This window comes from Crocuta crocuta, unplaced genomic scaffold, assembly GCF_008692635.1.
Source record: "Crocuta crocuta isolate KB4526 unplaced genomic scaffold, BGI_CrCroc_1.0 scaffold159, whole genome shotgun sequence".
Classification (NCBI taxonomy): domain Eukaryota; kingdom Metazoa; phylum Chordata; class Mammalia; order Carnivora; family Hyaenidae; genus Crocuta; species Crocuta crocuta.
Window position 1 is genome coordinate 30704 of NW_027533263.1, and position 26509 is coordinate 57212.

A 26509-nucleotide genomic window follows, 5' to 3' on the forward strand; every position below is an offset into this window, starting at 1 on the left:
CCATGAGGAAACTTTCTGGTTATTCTCTTGCGTTTCTGCTCTTTTATTTTTTAGAGTTAATCTTCAATCTTACTATTTCTATGCCTTACAAGCTAGAGGGTTAATTCTGTTTTCTATATTGCTGGTTTCATTTGTTACAGCTGAGACAGGTAGAGCCTATGCTTTAGAGAAATTGAAGTGTGACTGCTTTCTTAATATCTACCCTTTTGGTGACCTTTTACAGGGACATGTTTTCTTTACAGTGCCTTTAATGATCAACTAACTGCTAAGTCATAGGGAAAGGCCTAATAAGAGAAATAAGCTGAAAAATAAGCTGATTATATAGCAGAAGACATATCAGTAGCTTCACTTTCAGAGAACTGCCGTGTAGTCTTCTCTTGTCGACCCCCTGGGCTGTGCCATCAAGGTGGGTGATGAAGTTCAACTCCTGGCAGAGAGAGAGACACAGAATCTGAAGACAGGCTCCAGGGTCTGAGCTAACTGTCAGCACAGAGCCTGACATGGGGCTTGAACCCACGAACTGTGAGATCGTGACCTGAAGTCAGACACTCAACTGACTGAGCCACCAGGCACCCCTGGGTGTGGTTGTTTTAAAATACGTCCATGAGTTTTGACATTCTTCCCTTCGAGTAGAGCCTGATGCTCCTTCCCTTGAGTGTGGGCTACACTTAGTGAGTAGTTTTTAACTAGTCTCCTTCCTCCCCAGCTCTATGCAACTACTAATCTACTTCTGTGCTATAGATGTGCTATTTTGAGATACTTCATATAAATGGACTCATACAATATTTGGTCTTTTGAAACTAGCATTTGTCACTTAGCATAATGTTTTCAAGGTTAATCAATGTTATAGCATGTATCAACACTTCATTTTTCTTTATTACTGAATAATATTTCGTTGTATGGCTATATCACATTTATTCATTCATCAGTTATGGACATTTTTAAAATTTTTTTAAATGTTTTATTTATTTCTGAGAGAGGGAGACACAGAATCTGAAACAGGCTCCAGGCTCTAAGCTCGCTGTCAGCACAGAGCCCAATGCGGGGCTCAAACCCACGAACCGTGAGATCATGACCTGAGCCAAAGTCAGACGCTTAACCGACTGAGCCACCCAGGCACCTCTGGACATTTTATTGTTTCCACTTTTTGGCTGTTTTGAGTAATGCTACTATGAACATTTATAAACAAGTTGCTACCTGGATATGTTTTCATTTCTCTTGAGGACGTATCTAGGAGTAAATTTCTGGGCCACATGGCAAATCTATGTTTAACATTTTGAAAACCGTTATTAGGGGCGCCTGGGTGGCTTAGTCGGTTAAGCGTCCGAATTTCGCTTAGGTCATGATCTCGCGGTTCGTGTGCTCGAGCCCCGCGTCGGGCTCTGTGCTGACTGCCGGCTCAGAGCCTGGAGTCTGTTTCAGTCTGTGACTCCCTCTCTCTGACCCTCCCCTGCTCACGCTGTCTCTCTCTCTCTATCTCTCTCCTAGAAATAAATAAAACATTTAAAAAAAAAAAAAAGAAAGAAAGAAAACCGTTATTAAACTGTTTCCTAAACAGCTTCCCCATTTTTACCAGCAATGCTTGACATTTCCCCAACTTGTCCACATTATGACCATGACTAGTTATTATCTATATATTTTTTTATTGTAGCCATCCTGGTGGGTATAAAGTGGGATCTTTTGTGCTTTTGATCTGCATTTCCCTAATGGTTAGTTGAGTATTTCTCGTGTCCTTATTGTCCATTTATAGATCTTTTCTGAAATATCAAATCCTTTGCCCATTTTAAAAACTGGTTTGTCTTTTTATTGTTAAGTGGAAAGTATTCTTTATCTATTTTTGATACAAGTTCCTTATCAAGTATGTAATTTCCAAATATTTTCTCACATTCTGAGGGTTGTTCTTTCACTTTTTACTGGTGTTCTTTGAGCCATGAAAAGCTTTTTATTTAGATGAAGTCCAACTTACCTAATTTTTACTTTTGACGTCACATCTAAAAAAGCTTTAGCTGATGCATGATTTACTCCTATTTTTTTTCTCCTAAGAGTTTTATAGTCTTAGTGCAGACATTTAGGCCTATGATTCATTTTGAGTTAGTTTTTACGTATGGTGTAAGAAAGGGATCCAGTTTCCTTCTTTTGCATATGGCTATTCAGTTGCCACAGCACCAACTTGTTGAAAAGACTTGTTTCTTCCTTGAATTTTCTTGGCACCCATGTTGAAAATAATTCACCATCGGGGCGCCTGGGTGGCTTAGTCGGTTAGGCGTCCGACTTTCGCTTAGGTCATGATCTCGCGGTTCATGGGTTCGAGCCCCGCATCGGGCTCTGTGCTGACTGCCAGCTCAGAGCCTGGAGCCTGTTTCAGTCTGTGACTCCCTCTCTCTCTGACCCTCCCCTGCTCACGCTGTCTCTCTCTCTCTCTCCTAGAAATAAATAAAACATTAAAAAAAAAAGAAAAGAATTCACCATAAATTTAAAGCTTCTGAATTCTCAATTCTATTCCATTAGTCCATATATCTATTCTTATGCCAGTACAAGATTGTTTTGATTATCATACCTTTGTAATAAGTTTGAAAATGGGAAAATTATAAGCCTTCCAAATTTGATCATCTTGTTTCAAGACTATTTTGACTATTTTGGGTCCCTTGCATTTTCATCTGCATTCTAGGATCAGCTTGTACATTTATGCAAAAAAGGCAGCTGAGGTTGTTTTTTTTTAATTTTTTTTTAATGTTTTATTTATTTTTGAGAGAGAGAGAGAGACAGCATGAGCAGGGGAGGGTCAGAGAGAGACAGAGACACAGAATCTGAAATAGGCTCCAGGCTCTGAGCTAGCTGTTAGCACAGAGCCAGATGCGGGCCCTAAACCCACCAGCCGTGAGATCATGACCTGAGCAAAAGTCGGATGCTTAACCGACTGAGTCACCCAGGCGCCCCGGCAGCTGACGTTTTGATAGGGATTACACTGAATCTGTAAATCAACTTCAAGAGAATTGCCATCTTAATAATATTTTCTGATCCACAAACATGAGATGTCTTTCCATTTAAGTCTTTAATTTCTTTCAATGTTTAGTAGCTTTCAGTATACAAGTTCTTCATCTCTTTCATTAAACTTATGCTTATTTTTTTGATGCTATTGTAAATGGAATTTTAATTTCACTCTTATATTGTTCATTGCTAGTGTAGAGAAATATGATTCATTGTTGTATATTGGCCTTGCATCCTAGATCTTTGTTGAACTTTTTTATTTCTAAAAGTTTTTAGTGGATTCCTTAGAATTTGCTATACACAAGATCATGCTTTCTGCATGATTTTACTTCTTCCTTTCCAGTCTGATAGTTTTTATTTCCTTTTATGCCTAACTGCCCTGGCTAGAACCTCCAGTGCACTGTCAATTAGAAGTGGCAAGAGTAGACATCTTTATCTTGTTCCTGGTTCTTAGGTAGCAAACATTCAGTCTTTTACCATTAAGAACGATGTTAGCTCTGTGCTTTTCATAGATGTCCTTTATTAGGTTGAAAACATCATATCTATTTCATAGTTCATTGAAATCTTTTTTTTTTTTTTTTTTTTTAGTAATAAAACAGTATTGGATTTTTGTCAAATGCTTCTTCTGAATCCATTACCATAATCATGTCACTTTTGTTTTTTATTGTATTGGTATGGTGTATAATGTTAATTAATTTTCAGATGTGAAACCAACCTTGCATTCCTGGGATAAATCCTACTTTGTCATGGTGTATAATTCTTTTTGTGTGTTGCTAAATTTAGCTTGCTAGTATTTTGTTGAAGATTTATTATGTTTTTAGTTGCTATTTCCTAACTTTCTGATAGTGGGTTAAGTACAATGTATACAAGTACAGTTAGTTAAATCATTGCATTTTAGCATTCACTGAGTGTTAAAGATAATCCATAAGGTCTTGACATGTAGTGATTATATTTTGCTGAAGCAATGGATTTTGCTTAAGTATTTTATTTAAATCATGTGCTACAAGACCAGTGTAAAAAGTGTCACTTAGCTAGCAATACTAGCCATGAAATAAGCTTTCAAATCCCCAAATGACTTTATTCTCTAATTTTGTTTTAATAGGCATTTTGGGGGCAAAATTATACACTAGAGTTGTATACCTCATCTGAAGCCCTCTCCTTTCAGTGTCCAATTTTAGTGCAGAGGCATATTAAAGCACACAAAATACCTGACCAAAACTGAGAAAAACTGAAAAGATTTAAAACATTATTGGAATCTCTCAAAGAATATCAAATGGGATCCAATTTAAATTCCACAAAAAAACTTTAAAAACTTTTTTCCATTTCTTTTGCATTCAATCTCCCATAGGAACCCACATTTGAGGTCTTCTTTTTCTCCCCCATTTTCTGCCTTTCTAGATGCATTCATTTTACCTTTTAGTAGATAAATTGCACGTTTGTGACCCATAGGCTAAATCTGGTCTCAGTTGCGTTTAATTTGATAAAATATTTTAAACACAAATTTAATTGGTTTGCAAGATTTATAAATTAGCAAATGACACATAAAACTCTATGTATCTGATTTCTCTTGAAAATTTTGAGTTTGGAAAAAACAAGAAAAATTTGAGTTTGGCAAAATATTGACTTCATTTTACCACTGGCTGGCCGTGAATAGTGACTGCCTCCTTCAAATATGATTATGTTCTTCTAGTTTGCTGCAGTCTTTACCATTGCCTATTGTATTCCATATGGCCAATTTTACTCTTTATGATAATGGAATTTATGGCCTTTTAATGTTATCCTTTTTCAATATATATTAATTATGCTTGCTCAGATTCCTTCCAATTTTGCAACTTTTTCTGTTTCTTATATCGAATAATATAACAAAAGTTCTGAAAGCCCCATAGGATCCGTTGAACACTGTCTGGAGTCCAGAGATAAGCTGTGGACTTTTGGTCCCTTTAAGCATATTAAAATTGGTGTGGAGACCTCTATCTGATACAAAGAAGAAACCCAAACAACTGGTTAACTAACTTTGTATATGCAAGACCTCTTTCAGGGAAGAGAAGTCCATCTCCAAGAGAGAATAAAGGGGAAAAGTGCTGGGCAATCTATGCCTATTGTTAGCAAAGTAGAGATTTACAAAATTGGGTCTTCCTGGAAAAAGGAAGAGGAGATGGAGAAAGAAAAGAGATATTACAGTAACATTAAATAGGACCTATAAAAAGGAATTATAATGTCAATGACAATACAAATGACATACATACCTCAACTAATGAACTAAGAGCTGCTATTTTCTCTGAAAGTGGCTCCTGTAGGCTTATGTAAATCCTTGACTGTGGGAGGAAAAAAATAAATCTTGTGTTTACTTCTGTTTCTTTACTTGACCCTTTAAATCTTTATGTGTATTTCTTAAAAACCTCAATTATCTTAGGACAACTGGGATAGCTTTGTCGTATTTTATTTTTACTACAGTTAATCTTTCTAGAGCACAAGAACTTTTCATCCTCTTTTTTTTTTCTTTTCTTTTCTTTTTTTTTTAGGGGAAGGGCAGAGAGAGGGAGAGAGAAAATCTTAAGTAGGCTCCATGCTGCACAAAGCTTGACTCAGGGCTAAATCTCATGACCATGATCATGACCTCAGCCCAAATCAACAGTCAGATTGTTAACTGACTGAGCTACCCAAGCATCCTCTCCATCCTTTTCAACAGTGACAGTTTAAATTAAAAGGTCAACCTAAAAACAAGACTACATAAGCCAAAAACTGCATTTGGAGTACATGTACATGTTTGGGTTACTGGATTGCATTTCAGTAATCCTCTACCTAACAAGAGAAAGTAGCAGTATGTATGTGATTTGCAAAATAGAGTGAAGGCTGGTTTCCTAAATATGATTATATATTCATGATTATATAATTGGTCTCAGTTTCTTTTTAACCAGTGATTTTTGTAAAGCAGACCTAGGGGCTCCTAGGTGGCTCAGTCGGTTAAGTGTCCAACTTTGGCTCAGGTCATGATCTCATGGTTCATGGGCCCAAGCAGTGCATTGGGCTCTGTGCTGACAGCTAGCTCAGAACCTGGAGCCTGCTTCAGATTCTGTGTCTCCCTCTCTCTCTCTGACCCTCCCCTGCTCACGATGTCTCTCTCTCTCTCTCAGAAATAAACAAAATAAAAAGCAGACTTACTTAGTAAAAATAATTAATTTTTCATTGGTTAAACTATTATGACGTGAGCTGGAACCCAATAATTTGGACCAGAGTAGGTCAGCATAGTACACCTCAATGAAGTCATTGAGTATCTATAAGAAAATTGTATTTTATCATTTATTCATTTCTGTTCTTACTTCAAGACTATTTGTTAATATTTGATATATGGAACAAAGAAAACAGTATGTGTAGTGAAACACATACATATATACAGTTTGTCTACACAGTTACAAGTCATTAGATAAAAGACATTTCAGAAAGTTACAAACCTAATCTTAAGCTTTTAGTATATGCAGGGCTGTATGACCTTAATCTTATGGGAACCTGGGAGGTTTTGGTTTTGCTTTTTTAAACTCTTTATGATTGAAATGCTCCTTTTTAGATTATTTGTAAACAAAGCAGATGTACAATGTGTGCTCAAGGCAGAAACAGCCCACATTTGAGGTTTTGCTGACTCTGGTAAATGTTAATGTACGGCTTGAAAATCCATGAGCAAGCCCACAAACACTAAAAGTTGAAAATTCCCTATATTGTATTAACTCCTGACCTACAGTAAGGCCTCAGTAAATGTTGGCTATAATTTTTACAGTCATCACTAATGTTGTCTCCTGTAGGGCTTTTTACAGTGCCTGGCCCAACAAGCACCTGAGGTTTAGAATACTGCACCTTCCTCTTACCCTTCCTGCCTTTAGCATACATTTGGCCAAACCTTACTCTTACACAACTGGCCACAGATGGTTGTTGGACACCTAACACTTTCCTACTGTCCGAACTGGTTTTTGAAAACCCTAAAATAACTAATCTCGTTGGCTGCAAACACCAGAGACAATTGTGTAACAGCTAATGCCTTGCCCCATTTTTCCTGTTCCAACTCAGTTGCCCCGTTCCTCAGGACCAGTTAAAGGTGCATTAGATTTCATATCTAACCACATTCTCATCAACCTAGAAATCTTGGTTTATCTACAAAGAAAACTCCAGCTTGTGATTCAACCATCAAAGAACGACAAAAAGAACCCCTTGACCTGCAAGGTGAACCTACCGAAACGGGAGTATAGCATACTCAACCCTCTCCCCAGCTCCTGGACAACGACCTTCGAGACACTCCCGCTGCTGCGCGTAAGGTACAACGCTGCCTTGTTTCAGAGTCCATTCCCTCTTCGTTTGCTCTCCTCCAGCTCTTTACCAGACTTCCGTTCGAACTTCCCGGGAACAGCAGAACCCACCAATCACAAACGTCTTTCTTAGGGCCACGCCCCCACCGCCCCCTCCCGGAGCCGAGTCGGATCTCGCGCACACCCCTCCTTCTCTTACGCACGCTGCGCGCGGACGTCGGCCTCTGACGCTGTCATTGCCCCCGCGCCGAGTCCCGCCCGGGCCGCTCCAGGCGACCGTTGGGCGGCCTGCCGATGTCCCTCCCTCAGGACGTCCCCCCACCCCCGAACCGCTCTCGCGGCAGCGACCCATGTGGGAGTTCAGGCTCCTGCGGTCGCCACCGCTGCTGCTCCTCCTGCCGCAGCTCAGCCTCGGAATCGCCGCGTCCCGCTCGCAGGCCGACACCATGAACCTGGGCGGCGGCAGCGGTGCGCGGTTCTCCCAGTCGGCGGAGGGGCGCCGGCCGCAGTGCCTGCAGCTGTCCACGGTGCCGGGAGCTGAGCCGCAGCGCAGCAACGAGTTGCTCCTGCTGGCGGCGGAGACAGCCGGGGAGGGACTGGAACGGCGGGCCCTCCCTGGGGACCCGGCGAAGGAGGAGCCGCAGCCAGCGCCCCAGCATCACGTTGTCTATTTCCCGGGGGATGTGCAGGTAACCTGGGGCCTGCCTGGACACCTGTTCCTTCCTCGTGTGCAGATGCGAATTCCCTCAATTCCCCCCTCGTGCTAGTGCCTGGTTCCTTGCCTCTCCTGAACACACCCACCCATGCACGGCGTGGCTCTTCCGCTACTCCACAAAATCCAAAACCGCCTCTGCCACACCCCTGACCCTTCGCTTCTGGAGCCACATAGGGAAGGTGTCCTTGGAGGGTTACGACCTCAAAAGAGCCAGCTGTTAGTCCAGGCTTCGACGGAGTGGAATTTGAGACCGAGGAATGAGACACACAATGTATATTCATTCTATAACTTGGTTTCTCAAAAGTGGTGGTGGTGGTGGTGGTGGTGTGTGTGTGTGTGTTAGGAAACAGGGATGACACGTAGATTAATTTAGCACGTAGTGTTCTGACAACGCTGGCAGTAATTAAAAAGCAAACAAGTAAAAAAAGACTACAAGGGTATGACACATTCAGTAACCCTAGAAAGGGAGGGTGGGTGGAAGAAAGGGGACAGTAATTGCTAAGCATGTCAATATTTTGGTGCTCACCTAAATTCTTTACTTTTGTTTTTGTATATGATTTTATCTTAATTATTTTTATAGCACCGGGCAAATATTTGTGGTTATTTTGTCCTGGAAAGCTGGGTCTTAATCTAGATCTTAATTCAGAACCTGGTTGTCTAATATGCCAGCCATTACTCATATTTAATTTAAATCAAATAAAATAAATCACGCTCACTAGCTACATTTCAAGTGCTCAGTAGCAGCTAAGGTTTATGTGTGCCCTAATGGACAGCACAAATACAGGGCATTTCCACTGAACATTTCCATCATCACAGAAAGTTCTGTTGGGTAGTGCTGATGTAGACAGCATGGCTTGCTAGACAACATGGCTACCATGAAACAATATTACTTTATTCTTTTTGAAATTGATGCTTTAAAATGATATAGTTACAAACTTTGTGCCCTGTGTCAAGTAATGGTTAAGATAAATGTAGTCTTTTTTCCTGTTCTTAAAACAATTTACTGGTCTAATTGATTCCTAATAAAAACTATGAAAAAGCTAGTATTTAGATTTAAGACAGGATACTTAATTTACTCAGTTGATGCTCTGTTGCTCAGTTTGGGAAAACAGCATGACGTTGCTAACAGTGCCTTCCAGAGATTTGAGGACCAGCTACTGTGTGCATCTATAATGATGATGATGAATGATAGTAATGATAACTAACCTTTATTGAGTACCTACTAAATGTAAGTGTACCGGCAGAATACAGTACAAGTCTTTGGATGAGGTCTGAGAAGTGCTAAATACACTTAGAGTAATACCTCCTTTCATTTTGACATCATCCATTTCCTAATGTAGCCTGGGATTCCATTAGCTTTTTGGATAATGATACAGTGTTGATTCATGCAGAATGTGAAGTGCTTTAAAATCCCAGGTCCTTTAGAGAAGAATAGGATAATGCATCAAAAGGCTTTGAGGCCAGATTGCCTAGGTTTAAACCCTGATTCTGCACTTTTTAGCTATGAAATCTCTGGCCAATTGCAGCTATCTCAACTATAAAATAGGAATAATAATTTAGAAGATATCAATGAGGACTAACTGTGTGAATACCTAATGACTAACAGTTTCTTCTCTTCTTTCTGATGACCTTGTTTATTATTGGGCTTCCCTTGTGCTCAGTTTGTGGACTTTTCTACTCAACCTTTAGTCCCTTAGTAATCTCTTTCAGTCTTGTTGTTTTACACACTTATCTATACTCTGATGACCTTCAACATTTGGGTATATAGCCTAAATACATTCCAGGAACTTTGGACTTACTAATCACATGCACAGTATTGCCTTTTGGATATTTAATAGATATTTCAAACATAACTCAAAGCAAACTTGGATCTTGGCTTTTTGCAAAATCTGTTCTTTTTGCAGTCTTCCTCATCTCAGTTAATGGAAGTTCTTTTTTAGTTGCTCAAGTTAGAAACCTTGAAGTTATTTTTTAGTAACGTCTCTTTGACACATCATATCTTACTCGATCAACAAAGTTGCTTCTCCTTCTAAATTTATCTGGAAGTAAGCAGAATTATCAGTTTAAAATATTAGTCAATGGGCGCCTGGGTGGCTTAGTCAGTTGAGCATCCAACTTCGGCTCAAGTCATGATCTCGCGGTTCATAGGTTCAAGCCCCACATCAGGTTCTGTGCTGAATGCTTGCTCAGAGCCTGGAGCCTGCTTCAGATTCTGTGTCTCCTTCTCTTTGCCTCTTCCCCTCTCACACTCTGTCTCTCAAAAATAAATAAATGTAAAAAATTTATTAAAAAAATAAAATGGAAGTCAAATCATGCCTCACCGCTGCTCAAAACTCTCCAATAGTTCCCCACGTCACTCAGAGTAAAAGCCAGAGAACTCTTTATGGCTTGCATGGCTCTTCACTATCTTTACCTTTTCCCATTATGTTGCTTTTCTGACTGTCTCCTTTTTCTGTTTTACTCTGCTGTAGCCACACCAGGATTCTAAATATCAGTCATAGTAGGCATACTTTATCTCAGAAACTTTGCACATACTGCCTGGAACACAGTCTTCTTGCAGGTATCTTTAGGATTCATTACTTTACCTGTTTCAAGGCTGCTCAAAAGTTGCCTTCACAGTGAGGTCTTTTACGACCAACCTATTTAGTAATCACATATATGCACAGGATCCCTGTCAGCTTTTCTCTTTTATTTTTATCCATTTCATTTACTGTATCAGTTATTCATTTTGGTTTTTATCTGTCTTCCAACACTACAGTGTAAGTTTCATGTCTGTTTTCTTCACTAATATATTAATGATGCTTAGTGACTGGCATGCTGTAAGTATTCAGTAGATAACTTGTTGAATGAAATGAATAAATGAATATATGTAAATTGCTTTGAGCAATGCATGATGAACTGCTTGATAAATTTTGGTTATTATTATATGAAATGCTTTTGGGCTCAGATTTCCTCATCTGTATCTTTGTACTTAGTTCTTTTGAGCCTAATGTTTATCCATATGAAATTTACGCTGTTAAATACAGCTCATCTTTTTTATTGGTGCTTTTATAGAACCATTTGGTTTGTATCATATATGGATTAAATAAGCATTTTTTCTGTATCTTTATTAATTTCGGGAAGTAGTGAACAGAATAGGGCCAACACAACTTTATAGGGTACGATTAAAAGCTTTACGTCATGTTACGACAGATTTGGTATCAATTGGATCCGATTGTCCATGTAATTTTAAATGTTAATTATCATTACTTTCTTGATGTTCCTTTTGCAATCATTTTGTTTTTGTACGTCCTTTTTTATTCTATACTTGTTATATTCTCATTTGACTTAACAGATGAGCTGAGAACATGGGAACTTATATTTCTTTAGGTGCTTTGAATTTGGAGGAATCAGTATTTTTTTTAAGTAGACACTTTCCAATTTTTTTGAGTTCCCTTGCTTTGTGAAGCCTCAGGATATAAAATTATACTTATCTTTTTTTTTTTAAGTATAAGCTTACAATTTGATGAATTTTGACAAATGTTACAATTATGTAACCAACACCCCAAGCATGTTACACAACATCTCTATCACCCTAAAAAGTACCCTTGTGTCCCACTTCTGTCAGTCTCTTCTCAGCCCCAGGCAACCAGTGATCTGCTTTCTTTAATTTTAGTTTTGCCTTTTCTAGATTTTCAATAATTTGGAAGTATAGTATGTAGTCTTGTTTCTGGTTTCTTTCAGTTAACATATAATGCTTTTGAAATGTATCATTACTGTTGCCTGTATCATTAGTGTGTTCCTTTTTATTACTAAGTCATATTCTGTGTATGGATACACAGTAAACAGTAAACAATTTGTTTATTCATTCAGCACTTGGTGAACATTTGATCATTTCCAATTTTACCTTTAAAGAAATTCTATTTTCCTAAAGGCTAGGATATGTAAATGACTATGCCCTAAGTATATGTCCTGGTAAGTAGAAGACTTACTTCTCCTGTGTCACTCCTTCTCACACTACTACCACACTCATAACACTTCTGAAAGCTGATGTGTCAGGTTTTTCCCCATACCAGATTTTCCTCTTTGACGCTAGCTGGTATCCTTAATTCCGACAGTGTCCATCTGGAGTTAGTGTCACATTTCACAAGTTAAGGGCTCAGTCTCATAGGACTGTTCCCCCCACTTCAGATGCCAGTCCAAGTCCCAGGTTGTCACCTGTACTGCTGACCAACTGGCTATAAATTGGGCTTCCCATGACCCACTGCTTGGGTTCAGTTAATCTGCAGGAGCAGCTCACAGAACTTAGGGAAACAGCTTACTTACTGTTTACCCACTTATTATGAAAGGATGTGATGAAGGATACAGATGAGCATCTAGATGGAAGAGATGCATAGCATAAGGTATGTGGGAAGGAATATGGAGCTTCCATTCCCTCTCTCTGTGCACCATTCCCCTAGGACCTCCATGTGTTCACCAGGCTAGAGGCTACCCAAACACATATTTGTGGATTTTTAAAAAAAATTTTATTTTTAATATTTATTTCTGAGAGACTGATAAAGTGTGAGCAGGGGAGGGGCAGAGAGAGAGGGAGACACAGAATCTGAAGCAGGATCCAGGTTCTGAGCTGTCAGCACAGAGCCCAACGTGGGTTTCAAACCCATGGACTGTGAGATCATTCATGACCTGAGCTGAAGTCAGACACTTAACCAACTGAGCCACCCACGAGCCCCATATTTGTGGATTTTTAAATGGAGGCTTCATTATATGGTCATGGTCAATCATTAACTCTGTTTTCCGGCCTGTCTTTTGAAAATGGAGAGTTGGACTGAAAGTTTCAAACTTCTAATCATGTCTTGGTCTTTTTGGTTGACCAGTTCCTATCCAGGAGTCCACCAAGAGTCATCTCATTAGAGCAAAGAGGTTCCTGTCACCCAGGAAATTCCAAGGGTTTTAGGAGCTCTGTGCAAAAAGCCAGGGGCAAGTATATATATGTATTCTATTTTGCACTTGATCATATACCCTGGGGTTTCCTGTGCTTCTTGTCATGCAGCCTTCTTAGGCTGTTATGGTCCTTCTAGCTTGCTTACTTGGGATGTCCACTTTATGCTCAACAAAGATGCCCCCTTCCCCCATTTTTGATGGAAGTACAGCTCGTATCCAATACAGTTATCCTTACTCTGCTGTAAGAATGGTCCACCTAGCTTAAAACTTTATCATGAATGTCTCCATGACACTTCCGTAAATGTCTATCTCCATGAATGTCTCTCTCTTTTTTTTAAATATTTACTTATTTTGAGAGAAGAGAGTGTGCATGTGTAAAAGTGTGTGGGGGTAGGGGGGAGGGGGAGAGAGAGAATCCCAACCAGGCTTCATGCTGTCAGTGCAGAGCCTGACTTCCAGCCTAATCTCACCGAGATCATGACTTGAGCCGAAATCAAGAGTTGGACGCTCAACTGACTAAGCACCTAGGCGCCCCAAGAATGCTCTCTTATATATGTATTTGTATATGTATATACATATACATATATATGTATGTATGTATGTACACTAAAGAAAACTGGAATGCTAGACTCCAAAATTTTAATAATGATTACTTCTAACTGATGGCTTTATGGAGGGTTTTTCTATCTTCCTTATACCTTTGTATATAGACTGAAATTTTTATAGTGAATATTTTATTAGTTTTAGTTTTTCAGTAGAAAAATATGCATATTGTTAAAAATTCAGTTTCTTTATGTTATACATCGGTAAGTAAATCTCCTTTTCATCCCACTCTCCAGTCTCCCCCATTTCTCTTCCCCAAGGCTACCATTGTTACCTTCCAGAGACATTTATGCCAAAGCAAACGTTTTTAAAAAACACAAATGGTAGCATAGCATACAGTAGATTTTTAGCCCTTATTTTACAAGCTATATGAGTACTCAGACATGCCTATTCTTTTGAAACAAATAAATAACCTTACATACTTAAAATATTTATGCATATATGCAGGTATACCACTGAGATAAATTCCTAAAAGTGGAGTTACTAGGTCAGAAGAGAAGTGCATTTAAAATTGTTCAACATAGGGGTTCCTGGATGGCTTAGTTGATTAAGCATCCAACTTCAGCTCAGGTCATGATCTCATGGTTTGTGAGTTCGAGCCCCGCATTGGGCTCTGTGGTGACAGCTTAGAACCTGGAGCCTGCTGTGGATTCTGTGTCCCCCTCTCTTTCTGCCCCTCCCCTGCCCATATTCTGTCTGTCTCTCAAAAATGAATAAACATTACAAAAAAAAACTTTTTAATTCTAAAATTGTTCAACATACATAGTTATGGCTGTTAGCTAGTTGTATTCAATCAACTAGCAAATGTTGTTGACTCTACTTTCAAAATATGTTCAGAGTCTGACCACTTTTTACCACCTTCATTTATTTCTACTACCACTTTTATTCAAACTACCATCTCTTATCAGGATTATCCTTCAGTAGTCTCCTCCTGGTCTCCCTGCTTCAACTCCTGACCCTTCAACATAGGAGCCAGAGTAATCCTTTTCAAACATAAATTGTTTCAGCCCTCTGCTCCAAATCCTATCAAGCAAAAGCCAAAGTCCTCACACCTCCTCTCCTCCCCAACAGTCTCTCTGACCTTGACTCTTTCTATTTGTTCCCGCTACTGGAGCTATGGTGTCTTGGCTGTACCAAACATGCTTCCACTTCAAGGCCTTTTGCAGTTGCAGTTCCTTTTGCCTGAAATATCATGATTCACTCCCTTGGTTCCTTCTGGTCTTTTTCAAGTAGCTGCCTTATTGGAGACCACCCTGTGTTTCAAATAAGAATCTTCTACCCTCTCCAAAGCCTTGTATTCTTTTTGCCCTGCTTTTTAAAAATTTTACTCCACTGCACTTAACTACCAACTAATGTTTTATCCTACTAGCCGCTGTGGCTATTGACCACTTGAAAGGTTAGTCTAATCAAGGAATGAAACTTTTAATTATATTTAACTTTAAACTGAAATCTAAAAGATGATACTTAATTCAGTTCCTAGAAAACTTTTAAGTATATTTGAACAACTTGGATATATGAGTCTACTTTTTTGACTGTAAATTTTATGAAATCTAAATTCAGATCTAGTATTTCCAATGAAAATTTAGCATCCAAATTGAGATGTGCTATAAGTGTAAAATACACACCGGATTTCACAGACTTCATAAGAAAAAGAAATGTAGTAATCTCTCAGTAGTTTTTTTTTTTTATAATGGTATGTTGAAATTATAATATTTTATATATATTGGGCTTAAAATATATTATTAAAGATAGTTTCACCTGTTAACTTTTTACTTTTTAAAAGGTAGCTACTAAAAATGTGTGGATCATGTTATATTTCTGTTGGACAGTGTTGCTCTGTTTATTTATACAGTTGTTTACTGTTTTCCTCTGTAATAAAATGTGAGCTCCATGTGGGCAGGAGTTTAGTCTGTTGTGATCCATACCCAATCAGTAGGAACCCAATAAATTTCATAAAATAAATGAATAAATCTGAATGAAACTCCTCTTTTTAAAAAAAAGCTACTATGAATAAAAATTAAAAGGAAAACAAAATTTACATGCATATCCTAGAACCTGAGCAAAAAGTTTTTACTATATATAGAATGCTTATAGATCCATATAAAAAAGGCCAAAGTTATAAATAGATACAATTAGAAATCCAGATCCCTAATAAATATATAAACAAAATTTCAACTTCATTCAGATTTTCAATAAATCCAAGTTAGAATAAGCTATGCTTTGCAGAAGAAATTGAACGAAGATAGAAGAAAAGTTATACATACCTCTCTGGAAGACAGTATTGTAGTCTGTATAACTAATCTTTTTTTTTTTTTTAATTTTTTTTATGTTTATTTTTGAGAGAGAGAGAGACAGAGAGACAGAGTGTGAGCAGGGAAGGGGCAGAGACAGAGGGAAACACAGAATCTGAAGCAGGCTCTAGGCTCCATGCTGTCAGCCCAGAGCCTGATGCAGGGCTTGAACCCACAAACCTTTGAGATCATGAGCTGAGCCGAAGTTGGCACTTCACCGACAGCCACCCAGGTGCCCCTAACTAATCTTAAATTATGAGTATTTTTTGACCCAGTTTTTCCATATCCAGGAACTTATTCTTAAAGACATAATCACAGATGTATAAAAAGATTTTTCTATTAACGTCCATTGCAGCTTTGTAAGGATGAAAACCTGAACAATGCAGGAGTTAGGGGAACTGACCCCCCACACAGTTGAAAATCTACATATAACTTTTGATTCCCCCCAAATTTAATTACTAATAGCTTACTGTTGTCTGGAAGCCTTACTGATAATGTAAACAGCCAATTAATGCACATTTTGTATATTATATGCTGTATTCTTACAATACAGTGACATTTTTCTTAAGAAAATGTTAAGGTGGTACCTGGCTAGCTCAGTAGGTGAAACAGGCAACTCTTGATCTCAGGGTTACGGGTTCGAGCCCTACACTGGGTGTAGACATTACTTAACATCTTTTTTTTTAAAAAAAAAGATTCTATTAAAATCATAAGAGACAATACATTCACAGTTTACTGTATTTATAGGAAAAAACTCGCTTATAAGTGGACCGTCACAGATTGAATGCATGTTGTTGAAGGGTTAACTGTATTTAATACCAAAATGAAATAAAACTTAGCATTCAGGTCGTTCCAGGGAGATGGGGGTTCAGAGTAACAGCTTTAAAGGGAAAGTATTTTTAAAGTTATGTTTTGGTCAAAAAGTCTGCTTAATAAACCAGTTTTTATTTTCAGTTAATATGTTAGGAATAGGAGACTGTATACTAAATAACATTATTTAAAATTATTTATAATCCTTTTAAGGTAAGTTTTATTTTTAAATTTCTGTGCTATTTAGCTGTATCTCATAACCCTGTCTTTTGATGGATTTTGGGTTTAAACTGTTAAAATGATTTGTTTAAAACCTTATGATCAGAAAGTAATGACAGATTTATAGTTTTCATTTCTAGTATGTTAACCATTGGTCATATAACATCCCAATTTCCTCCATAATAAAAATGGGAAACTATTTTGTGGAAATATTTTTATGTAAATATGTATTTAATGCTTGTTTCATCTTTTTTACCTTTCAGAATTACCATGAAATAATGACTCGTCATCCTGAGAATTATCAGTGGGAAAACTGGAGTCTAGAAAATGTGGCCAACATTTTAGCCCACCGGTTCCCCAATAGTTACATTTGGGTGATAAAGTGTTCCCGAATGCATTTGCACAAATTCAGCTGCTATGATAATTTTGTGAAAAGTAATATGTTTGGTGCTCCAGAACACAATACTGACTTTGGAGCTTTTAAGCACCTTCATATGTTATTAGTTAATGCTTTTAACTTAAGTCAGAGCAGTTTGTTATCAAAGAAGAATGGGAAAGATTTGAATCAGGACTCCAGAGCATCCAATTGTAGTTCCAGTTCTTCTCACACTACTAATGGTTGCCAGGGAGAAAAAGAGAGGACCTGTGAAAAATTTGATGAGTCCACCATGAGTTTTTACCCTCCATCACTAAATGGTGCTTCTTTTACTTTGATTGGATTCAGCAAAGGTTGTGTTGTTTTGAATCAATTGCTTTTTGAATTAAAAGAAGCCAGGAAAGACAAGAACATAGATGCTTTTATCAAAAGCATAAGAACAATGTACTGGTTGGATGGTGGTCATTCTGGAGGAAGCAATACTTGGGTTACTTATCCAGAAGTCTTGAAAGAATTTGCACAAACAGGAATTATTGTTCATACCCATGTAACACCTTACCAAGTATGTGATCCAATGAGATCTTGGATTGGAAAGGAACACAAGAAATTTGTTCAAATACTTGGAGATTTTGGCATGCAAGTGACTAGCCAAATTCATTTTGCAAATGAAGCTCCTTCCATAGAGAATCACTTCAGAGTTCATGAAGTATTTTGAGACTACAAGAACATTAATGTACTTGTTAAGAAGAAAAGAACCACTTTGAGTGTTAATATTCAGATAGTGAGATCTAATTCATAGATGCACTGTCAGTTTTTCTGGGGGCTGGGGGGAGGACGCACACATTCCTAAAGAGTGTAATGTGCAGTAGTATTCCTTGCTTGTGAATGTTAACAGTTTTTAATTTGGATTGGGTTAGAATTAGTTCATTTGAAAAGTAAAAGGTGATTTGTGATAATCCTACAAGGAGATACAAAACCCTTAAGAATGAAAGTTATGATACAGGCCTTCTAACAGGTAATGAAGATTGTTATTGTTGGAAATAGTTTATTTTCTGAATAGTAATGTTTGGAACTAATTTTGGTGACACTAATGGTAATTAGCTATTTTGGCACTCAAAACTCCATTTTTCTTCAAATAAAGCAAAGGCACACTGATGTTTTCAATAATTTTCAAATAGCCATACCCTGCTTCTTATGTTTTATAAACTCATAGTCATTCTTCATTGTGCCACCAAGTGTTTTTTCTCAAGAGTCAAAATGTATGTTTCCAAATTTCCAAAAACACGTAGTAGTGTACAGTTGGTTTTTGAAAACATTACACTTAAGCACTGTGGCTTAATTTTTAATTGACAACTTTTAGATAAGACATTTTGGAGTTTGTTGACTCTTGGCCAAAAACCAGTTCTTTTGGAAAATTGTTTTATATAGAACATAATTAGGGATATGCATAAAAATATACTACAGATTTAAAATCTTTTCATCATATCAGTCTTTTGAAAGAGATCAACTTAGGTGAAATAAATATATAACACTCTATTTGTTAACTGCTCTATTGAAAAGGAGGCAGATTCTATACATCTAGAAGCTTGATTTTGTCTGCCAAAAGAAAGCAGCTCTCTTTGGCCAAAATGCAAAATTATATTGCTGTAAGAAAAGTTACAAGGGAAAGTTTGAAGACACAAATGATTTAGTTTTGGCTCAAAAACTGAATTTGCTTAACACTGCTACATAATTTGGGTGAGGTTTCCTTCTGCCTGTTTTTCTTGACCTAGATAAATACATTTTGAGAAACCAAGATCTGATGAATGTCAACCAACACTGACAGCTATATGATTAAAATAAAAGGTGAGCAGTCACTTTTTTATTACTCATTAATAATTAGCTTTTTCAGGTCATGAATTAAGCAAGGATTGCCACTTTCAGACTGAAAAAACAAAAAGACACTGAAGCTTAATATCTTAATAACCCAGAGGACCTAAATTTATAAAATATAGAATTAAAATGTTAATCTCTTGGTTTCTTCCCAGAATTATATTTTAATAACTATATAATACATTCCAAATACTTATAAGAATTTTTGCTTACCAAATGCTTAGAAATAACATCCCTTAATTCTATAAAGTACAGAATACTATCTTAAATTTTTAAGGACAAGGTAGTTTCTATTGGTTCAGTTTCTTTAAATACCCGTTTTTGAGACCAAAAACTCCCCATAAGGAAACAAGTCAGCCTGATTCCAGCATTTTATTACCTAATTTTAAAGTACTATGATGATTGGATGGCTTCTTTCAATGTTTAATAATCCTTGGTTAAACTCATGTGTATCTCATGTTAAGTAGCTGAGTTACTGAACGCACTACCACGGGGGGAAGGAAAGGCACTTATTTCACAGGATTAGCTAAAATGGAGAAGTGGGACTTTTAGCAGAAGGATTCATCTAAAAAATCTGGGTTCTTTAGCTGTCTAGTCCTATGACTGCTTAATCATAATTGTTATGTGTTCCCTGGAACTGCCACTACAACAGGAGAGTGTTGAAAGTAGAAATATTTTCTTGAATGAAACTATATTCCAGTTGATCCATATTCAAATATTTATGACTTCCAATTTGTTCCTTCTCTGCATTTGTTTAAAACTATTGTAAACGTTAGTGTATCCCTTTGGATTGTGCCTTTGTGTTTGTGTCATGAGAATCAACTGAGAAGTCATACAGATAATGTGAAAGTTGTTACCGCCACAGCATGAATGTACAGTTGTATTAAATTTAATCCGGAGAAGTCTGTTTGGATGTGCTTTATATTACTAGATTTGTGAAAATGTTGGATTGTTACTTGGAAGGAAGTGATTTCTCTTCACTTTGCCAGTTTAGGTTTGTATATGTTTTCATTAACCTTCTATGTCTTTTCATATGAGCCACTTTGAGCCTTTCCTGTAAAAATACATTTCTTCTCTCCTTTAAGTTGCCCCACAAAAATTTGCTTTATTTCCATTTCTTTTGCTGAATTTCTTGAGGGAAAATATCTCTCAAAAATAAGTAGGTTTTTCCTTTCATGTGCTAATCATTTCAGGTATCTGTATTTCTTTTGCTCTCCTTAAGAGTCTTAGTTAAAATACAGTGTGGTCTGCTTTTCATTTATTCATGTAATGATATCTAAGCACCCACCCAAGGCAAGAAAGATCTAGGCACAGACAAAACAGTCCCAAGCATTTGAGTATGGAAATATGTAATAGACTAAGGCTTAAAAGTGAAAATATGAAACAAAAGGTAGTATTCTTAAGAGCTATTCTGTTATACTTCATTTAAGGGCCTTGGAGGGTAAGATCGACACGCGGATAGACCTCATCTGTAAATTCAGATTGGTCTAGTAGCTCTTAGTGGTAGAGACAGACAGTCGCTTAGGATAGTCATTTTAGTATCCCATTTAATGGAGCTTTTAAAAATAGAATACAACCTAGGTGTATTTAAAACCCCAAACACTCAGCCTGTGTGCTTGCAGCAAGACTACGGTAACAGCAGGGATGTGTGAGTGACTGCTGGTCAGCAGCAGCTCCTCACCACATCTTATCTTAGCACTGGAGGAAGGAGTCCCAGCAGCATGGCTCCACCCCCACGCACACCTCACTCCAGCTTCCTGCATTTTGCTTTTCGTCAACATCTCAGTTCAGCTTAAATGTGTGTTGGCAACTTCAGATAGGTGAGAGAAAAGCCTCCTTACCAAGGTTCTTTCCAAATGTTTCCATAGCTGCTCTTCAAAAGGGTGGAAAGAACAAAAGAAGCCTTGTTGACTTTATTTCCCTTTTAAAAACTATGAGTGACAATTATTAAATCAGTTACTGAATAATAGAATTACAATGTAATTATGTGCCAAGACAAACACTGTTAGTGTTCATGATAAACTAATACAGTCTAACACATGTATTTAAAAGAGTTGTTTTGAAGGAATGAGAGGGGCCAAAAGAAACAAAAAATAATACACAACTACATATTCCAGTCTGCCCACCTAACTTGTCTAACTTCTTCCCAAAGGCAATCACTATCACTGGTTTCTTGTGATATATCCTAGCATATATGCATCTATGCATATACAAATCAATGTTTACTTACAGCAAGCCTTTATTTTACACAAATGGCAATATACTAACTATATCCATAGTTTCTAACCTTTTTCTCATTTAATTGGAAAAAATTCTTGCTGGTACTACAATACCTCTGTCTCATTGTTTGACTGCAAAGTATTCCATTTTCTATTACACTCTGTTGTTTACTTATTTGTTAGTCTTGCTTTGTATACCTTATCTGTGTGGTACAATGAGTGGTACAGTGATAAGTTTTGCTGACAGAGGAAAAAAAATTCCTTTGTGTATCAGGTCAAGCCCCCAAACTGTAGTCAAAGAATAACAAAAGAGCTGAGCTGCACCTGAGGGAGAAAACATGGAGAATTACTGATCTAGTTACCACAAATGTAATTCCAGTTTCTATCACCTAGCTGTATATGCCTGGACAATCACTTAAGCAATATGGATTGATAAAATGATTTCTAAGATCCTGTTCAGCAATAAAGTTATAAGATTTGGAATTCCTGAGAAGTTGCAGCTAACACATACTATTTAATATATATATTGAAAACATCTCATTTGGTCTCAATCAGATCAACAAAAAAGATAAATGCAAAGTAAACAAGACTCTAACATTAAAAATTATGACTAAGGAAATAATTTTAAAACTTCCCTAAGGGTTCACTTCTAGTTTTATAGATATTATAATTTAATACTGCCACAAGAGCCACCCCAAATCTAAAAGCTAGCACCAGCCATCAACTGTCCCTGCCCTGGAATTATCTCTGTAATTTTGTAGCAACCCTGTAAAGTGGAAGTATAAAGATGAGGAAAATAAGCTTCAGAAAGATTAAGTTATTTAACTTGCCTAAGGTCATGGAGTGTGCTTCCTAAATAAACAAACTGATTAAAATGAATATTCATTGGGAAGATTATAATTTGTTTTACTTCCAAGTTTTCTACATGACTCTGGATATATACTCTGCACTGATTCTCTTTCTGGTTTTTTTAAAAAGAGGCAAAACCAAGGAAGGTTTATTAAAAATCTGACCATAAATACTATTCAAACTAACAGAGGTTTTCTCTTTTTTTTCTTCCCAAAGGAAAAGGAATCATTAAAGAATTTCTTTGCTTAATCTAAGAAGTAACCAAATCTAGTAATTAAATCTGGCTAATGTGACAACTGCTTTTCTTACAGACTGTCTTTTTACTTTTGTTGACCTGAGTAACTTCAATCTCTCTCCCCAAAGGCACCTAGGAAGTTCAGAATGATTTTTTATATACTTTTCCATTCTTATTTATTGTAATCTGTTTTTTATACCTGAAATTAATCCAACTCCAAACACAGCATATGAATGGATAAATTACTTTAACAAAAAATTATTTTGTCCATTATTAAAATGCACCAACTTGATGCACTCAGATTGCTTTAGATGAACATTTGTGTTCAGTAAATATATCTGGTCTTTTTTCAATGAAATTGCAATATAATTACAAAGAATGACACAGATCCACATACAATGGCTCATTGTCTTTGATAATGACAACATTATTGGGATGTCTCCTGTATTTGTTCTTAAAAAAAGAATTTTTCTCTTTAAAAAGAGGTGGAAAAGCATTTAGTGGGGAAAACTAATTGAGCTGAGATTTAGCTGTAGGTATAAATTAAAACAGATTTGAACATTTTCTGACATTGAATAAGTGAAAAAAGGGGCAGCCCTGACTCCTACTGAGTGCCGAAAAAAATCAGGATCAGACTGAACGTTTTAGACAAGTCACAAAACTAATAATCTAAATACTACCATCTAATCCAGTTGTTGTCAATCCTAACTGTACATCAAAACAACCTATGAAGTCTACCAGATATAGATACTATATCAAACGCCAAACATACCGAATCAAAGTCTACAAAGTTGGAGCCTAGATCTGTATGTTTTAAAAAGCTCAAAGGAGAAAGACATCGCTGGCTGCTCATCTTTTTTTCCTAGTCTGAATCCTAATTTTAAAAATTATCCATGCTGTCCTCATGTTTAGCTCATGCAGAGGAAGAGGATTCTACTTAGAAGCTCTGGGAGATGCAACTGGTCTAAGGGTTACTCCTTCCGTTTCCCAGTGACTGGCTCAGGAGTAGACAGGTCTAAGCCACTTTAGATCAATGAGACCCTGGGAAAGCTTTTGCATACTAAGAGAAGGCCCTTGGATTCCAGCCTGACTCCTCCACAGCATGTAAATGAAGAAGCACATGGCTCCAACTACTATTGGCAATCATCCCATGACCACGAGGGTAGCCAGCCTTAAGATGATGCCAGTGCTGCATTTGAAAATGGGAGAAACAACCCTAGAGGTTTTTGGTGACACCACTGAATCATTGGATCAGAAATACTGAAGCCCATTCTATCGTAGACCACGTGTATAATGATTCAGTATATTTTATTAAGTCACTTTATTATTTTTTTAAGTTTATTTTGTGAGAGAGGGAGCACAAGCAGGGGAGAAGAACAGAGAGAGAGAGAAAGAGAGAGTGCACAGGCAGGGAAGAAGAACAGAGAGAGAGGGACAGAGAATTCCAAGCAGGTTCCCCACTGTCAGCATGGAGCTCGATACGGGGCTCGACCCCACAAACTGAGATCCTGACCTGAGTTGCTTAACCAATTGAGCAACCAGGTGCCCCTATTTTATTAAGTCATTTCAAATTGGATTTTTTATTATCTGCAACTGAAAGCTAGAGTGGTCTGACCCAGTACTGCATTCTTTCAACCATCTGTATTAAATAGAAACCATATAAATACCAATTCATATTTATTTAATCTATAAATCTGAAATTGATTTATCTTTCCTATTTTAACAAAGAATGAATCTTTAAAAAATATTTCATATGTTATTCTTTTCTAATATTTGAGCTGAACTGTATTTCAAAGTTTATATTCACTGCATTCAGGTCATTATCTACTCAAAGTTTTTACTGTAGGCTTTATCTTGAATGTGTAAGACCATTCGCCGTGCATAGAAGTCCCTGTATTCCTCTGGTAATTCAGAGAGCGTTTTTAAAGCTCTGTCCAGAATTTGTGCAGCTCTTGATGCTGCTGTAGGGTCTTTGTTTCCATAGGTATCTGTTTTATCATAGCACTCAGATGGAAGGTGCTTCCAAAAAACATTCACTCCCACTCCAAACTCTTCAGAGATTACGTTATGGAACCATAAAGCTAGAGAAAGTTAAAAAAAAAAAAGTTAAAAATAAAACCCAGAGTAAAAAAAATTAAGAAAACCAAAATGTCAGGGAAATATCACAAATTGCATATAGCCAATGTAAGAAATTCTTGTAACTAGATCCCTTCGTTAGCACACTCCCAGCTTTTAACAGAATCATTTTAACTTTTATGAACTGCCAACCAATTTAAAGTGTCAATAACACAACCCTACGTTTAAAACCTTTGGAAATAGCAATTTTCCCTTTTAGCTTGAAAGACATAATAAAGTTGTATTTGTTTTGTAGTTCTGTAATTTGGGGCTATGTTTTGTGTTACTTGTTTACACTTCCTGAGTCCTACAACCACATCAAAAGTGTTTATTTTTTGCACACAGAACATTTCAATTATTTGAGGAGTATCTTTGACCTTTTCTGCCTCAGCACAGTACTTCTATTCTCAAAGACTTCCTATTCAAGCTGCATTTGGTTTTCTAACTTGCTTAAATTTGCATTCATTATAGCCTCCTTAGTATCATATTTCTAATGTAGTTATAATTTTCTTATATTTCTTTCAGCTCCTTTATAGAAAGTATATAAAACTAAAGCAAATATTTTGGTGGTGGAGAGGATGAATAAACTTTATCAAATGATATAGCTAATTAATATTTCACTTCCTCTAGAACATTTCTTTGTTTTCCATTGAGTCTAAATGTTTTCAAACTTACAGGCACTATAGGAATATGAAAGCAACACAATATAACAAAGATGAGATACTAGTAACATCAAAAAATGTTTAATCTTGTGAATGGGAGAAAGTAAGATTTACAAGATGCTAAATTTTAGAAACAAACTCATTCTAAGAGTGCTCTAGGAAAAACAAAAGCTTAAAATATTTTGATTTGCAAAACTAGTTTCAAACATGGATTTAATCTTAATTATTCTTTCTTTAAGACTCTTTTTTCCTTATTCAGTATAACAGAAAAAAAAAGCTAACCATTCTGTTAAATTTGAATGCAAAGATGGGGTTTTTGCTTTTATTTCAAAATAAATGCAAATGTTCAGTATTTCTGGCCTTTTTTTTAAGTTGTGTATAGAATAAAGGAAAACTGCATAGCTCCTAACCATTCTCTAAAGATATAAAACCCCAAGATTTAAATAATGGCAATAGATTTAAAGACTAGAGGGCTGGTTGTTTATAGAGGACAAAAGAATAAGAAGTCAATGTATCAAATCAGTAGTATGTTAAGGACACTGTATCAGGCCCCTTAGAGAATACAAAGATGACCATAACATGTTTCCTTATCCTCAAGCAATGTATAATGTAGCTCCAGAAATCATTATATTAAAAAAATTTTTTTTAATGTTTATTTATTTTTGAGAGCGAGCGAGCGAGCGAGAAAGAAAGAATGAATATGAGCAGGGGAGGGGCAGAGATAGGAGATACAAAATCCAAAGCAGGCTCCAGGCTCTGAGCTGTCAACACAGAGCCAGATGTGGGGCTCAAACTCAGGAGCATGAGATTATGGCCTGAGCTGAAGTTGGATGCTTAACCAACTAAGCCATCCAGGTGCCCCTCATCATATTTTTACCAATACTTTTTTACTTAATTCTGTCACTGAAAAGAGGTATTAATCATTAAAAAAATATATTAAATATGGGATATAATACTATATAAACAGAATTTGTTAATGAACTCTTTTCATCTTAATTATGTTTTTTTAATCTTCAAGTATTCACTTTTGAATAATTACAGATGTTAATTATATCACTAATAACAAATAATGCCTATTTATTGTACAAATAAATTAAATGACACTAATTCAGACCTTAGAAAATAATGTACACAGAAAACATCACAGGTGCTGAGATTATAATAATTTGCTATTTAATAAAATTTCTAATCTGTTTTGGCTTTGAAATATATTTACCATTTCTTGGTAAATAAGTAACATAGTTCTAAATTATGTAAATATTTTAGAAATGAAATTATTAAAAAAAGAACAAACAGGTATAATCTTTTCCCAGATATAAATTTTATTGCTTGATGTC

General features: G+C 36.7%; 2 protein-coding genes across 2 annotated transcripts in view; one reads left to right on the top strand and one right to left on the bottom strand.

Annotated features, from left to right (window-relative positions):
* Positions 1-7543: 7543 nt before the first annotated feature.
* On the top strand, positions 7544-19994 carry CUNH2orf69 (chromosome unknown C2orf69 homolog). The gene is made up of 2 exons (XM_077747678.1): positions 7544-7972; positions 17108-19994. The coding sequence occupies exons 1-2, from the start codon at positions 7634-7636 to the stop codon at positions 17933-17935; spliced, it is 1167 nt and encodes a 388-aa protein (XP_077603804.1). The 5' UTR covers positions 7544-7633; the 3' UTR covers positions 17936-19994.
* Positions 19995-24055: 4061 nt separating this feature from the next.
* TYW5 (tRNA-yW synthesizing protein 5) overlaps positions 24056-26509 on the bottom strand; it is a 19702-nt gene continuing 17248 nt past the window's right edge. The window contains exon 8 of the mRNA XM_077747679.1: positions 24056-24476. Within this exon, the coding sequence (XP_077603805.1) occupies positions 24220-24476 (257 nt within the window). The 3' untranslated portion in view covers positions 24056-24219. The remainder of the gene's footprint in view (positions 24477-26509) is intronic.

Excerpts from the sequence above, each read along its gene's own strand:
- CUNH2orf69 (XM_077747678.1), top strand. The coding sequence starts at position 7,634 with ATGTGGGAGTTCAGGCTCCTGCGGTCGCCACCGCTGCTGCTCCTCCTG. Across the intron at positions 7,973-17,107 it reads ATTTCCCGGGGGATGTGCAG|AATTACCATGAAATAATGAC; the intron begins GTAACCTGGGGC and ends TTTACCTTTCAG.